At 33.1% G+C, this 2,756-nt stretch overlaps 1 protein-coding gene across 1 annotated transcript; it reads right to left on the bottom strand.

Annotated features, from left to right (window-relative positions):
• Positions 1-1,910: 1,910 nt before the first annotated feature.
• On the bottom strand, positions 1,911-2,336 carry LOC146883611 (uncharacterized). Its single transcript, XM_085666648.1, has 2 exons — positions 2,250-2,336; positions 1,911-2,150 (listed from the first exon to the last, which is right to left on the bottom strand). Exons 1-2 carry the CDS (start codon positions 2,334-2,336, stop codon positions 1,911-1,913), a joined length of 327 nt encoding a protein of 108 aa, XP_085522774.1.
• Positions 2,337-2,756: the final 420 nt, after the last annotated feature.

The following is a 2,756-nucleotide window of genomic DNA, read 5'->3' as shown; positions in this document are numbered from 1 at the left end:
AAGAGCATAATAATTTCCTCCAAAACTTTTTGTCCTTGAAGGACCAAACAAATCCATATGCAAAAGTTCTAAAGGCTTTGATGTGGAAATCACATTTTTTGAATGAAATGAAGATTTTACTTGTTTTCCTTTTTGACATGCATCACATAGTCTATCTTTTTCAAACTTTATTTTTGGCAATCCGATTACTAACTCTTTAGAAATCAGTTTGTTTAACTGTTGCATGTTAATATGAGCAGCTCGTTTATGCCATAACCAAGGATTTTCTTCTTTAACAACCAAACAAGTTATATCACTAGATGATGCAGTATCAAGATCAATCAAGTAAATGTTATTGTGTCTCATACCTTTCAAGGTTGCTTCTTTGGAGTCCTTTTGATGAATAGTGCAGTAGTCACTCTCAAATATTACTTTGAGTCCTTTATCACATAATTGGCTTATACTGAGAAGATTGTGCTTTAGTCCTTCCACATACAGTACATCCTTGATCTCCAAAGTATTTCCTCTACCTACATCACCTGTTCCAAGTATTTTTCCTTTGTTGTTATCCCCATAAGTGACAAATCCTTGTTCCTTCTTCTTAAAGTTCTTAAACTTTTTTTTTGTCTCCAGTCATGTGTCTTGAACAACCACTATCAAGATACCACATTGATCTTCTGGATTTAGAAGTCATCTGCAAAATAAGGAAACAATTCGTTTAGGTCCCCAACAACTTGTTTGGGTCCTTGGGGTTAGAATAAAAATATCTACTTATGAACAAGCACCCAATGATACTTCCCATTAGGAACACAAAAATGTTTAATATTGCATTTGTTTGAAGTATGACCCTTTTTCATGCAATAAAAACATGTAGCAGTACATGCATATGCATTCATAGAATGATATGTTCCTTTTTCTACCCAAACTCTACGATTTCTTTTAGTTTTATTTTTAACATTTTGATTATGAGCATGCTTGGTCTTATTTGGGTTTTTCTTGAGATTAAACTTTTCACAATTTTTATTTTCTAAGGCATTTTCAAGATGTTTTTCCAAAATACATATATCAAACATATAACTTTTACATGAAGCACATTCAACAGTTTCTTTGTCTTTATTTTCTAATATTGAAATTTTATTTTTCAAAAATTCTTCTTCTTCAAGAGATTTTTCGAATTTACTTTGTAAATCTTTAAAATCGGATTTTAACTTTTTATGAGCAGTATCCAATTTACTAGATTTAACAAGTAATTGTTGAAAAACATCATACAAATCATCATAGTCATTATCATAGCAAGTAGAATTTACCTCACTGTCAGAATCATTTTGATTAGCCATCAAACATAGATTTGCTTCTTCATTTTCAGAATCGCTAGAATTTGATGAGCTTGAGGCATTATCTTCCCATGCTATGTATGCCTTCTTTTTAAAGAATTTTCTGCCCTTCTTTTCTTCACTTTTCTTTGAATTTAAGCAATTAGCCTTGACGTGTCCAGATTCTCCACATCCGTAGCATTTGAAATTTGAGGATGATCCTTGATTATCCTTCTTGTTGTTTTTGAATTGATTTTTACCTTTGGCCTTCATGAATTTTGTAAACTTCTTAATCATAAGACTAAGATTTTCATCATCATCCGAATCTTCTTCTTCCTTTTGCTTTTTGCCTTCAACCACTTCAGTTTTAAAGGCTATGTTCTTCTTTCTTCCAATATCTTCTTCTTCATTTAGTCTGCCCAGTTCAAATAGAGCCGCCATCGTCATTGTCGCAAGATTTTGTGACTTTGTGATGGCATTCACCTTCGGCTGCCAAGTTTTGTTCAAGGATTTAAGAATTTTTATATTTAATTCATCAGTGTCAAAAGTTTTACCTAGACCTGTGAGATGATTGACGATATGTGTGAATCGTTTCTGCACATCGTAGATAGTTTCTCCTTAGTGCATCCGAAACATTTCGTATTCTTGGATCAAGGAGTTCTTGCGTGCCCTTTTCACATCGTATGTTCCTTCATGGGTCACACGCAATATTTCCCACATATCTTTTGCACTGGTGCAGACTAAGATCCTGTAAAACTCATCTAGGGTTAAGGCAAATGAAATTATACTTCTAGCTTTTACATCATATTGGGCTCGTCTATTTTCATCTACTGTCCATTGCGAGAATGGCTTTGGTTCCTGCACATCATTTACAACATTAACAGGAACAAATGGACCATTTAGCACAGCATCCCAAATACCTCTATCAACAGATTCCAAAAGAATTTGCATCCTAACTTTCCAGAAAGGATAGTTTTCACCAATAAATATAGGAGGTCTGTTGATAGACGCACCCTCAGCAAAGGTTTGATTTTGTCCAACCATTTTCGAAAAATTTGAATAATTATCAAAGCAAGCTCTGATACCAATTGTTGGTATCGTGCAGCGGAATGTTTAAGCGTTTGGACAAAAACCAAGAGGGGGGTGAATTGGTTTTAAGTAATAAAATTAATACTTTAAATTTTTTCCAAAATTTATCGATTAAATCAAATATTGATTTCTTTAAACACAATAATAGATGAAATAAAGAGATAGAGAAGAAGATTGAACACAAGTATTTATATTGGTTCGGATCAAAAGAACATACGTCTAGTTGTTAATCTCTCAAAAACAAGATTAACTAAATCACTAACAAATAACAGATTTACAATCAGATAGTAAAAGAGTAAGGAAAGAAAACACCTCTCTTGAACACACAAGAGATGAACACCTTTCTCTGAATCACATAGAGAACCTTGACCTTAG

This window comes from Vigna unguiculata, chromosome 9 (genome assembly GCF_037176805.1).
Source record: "Vigna unguiculata cultivar grain cowpea cultivar isolate G323 ecotype 2 chromosome 9, ASM3717680v1, whole genome shotgun sequence".
Classification (NCBI taxonomy): Eukaryota; Viridiplantae; Streptophyta; class Magnoliopsida; order Fabales; family Fabaceae; genus Vigna; species Vigna unguiculata.
This window is presented reverse-complemented; position numbering and strand designations above follow the sequence as displayed.

What these genes read in the sequence shown, in the direction of transcription:
- LOC146883611 (XM_085666648.1), bottom strand. Translation starts at nt 2,336, where the DNA reads ATGGTTGGACAAAATCAAACCTTTGCTGAGGGTGCGTCTATCAACAGA. An exon ending in AAAACTATCCTTTCTGGAAA is followed by an intron (nt 2,151 to 2,249) that starts GTTAGGATGCAA and finishes AATGATGTGCAG; the next exon opens with GAACCAAAGCCATTCTCGCA.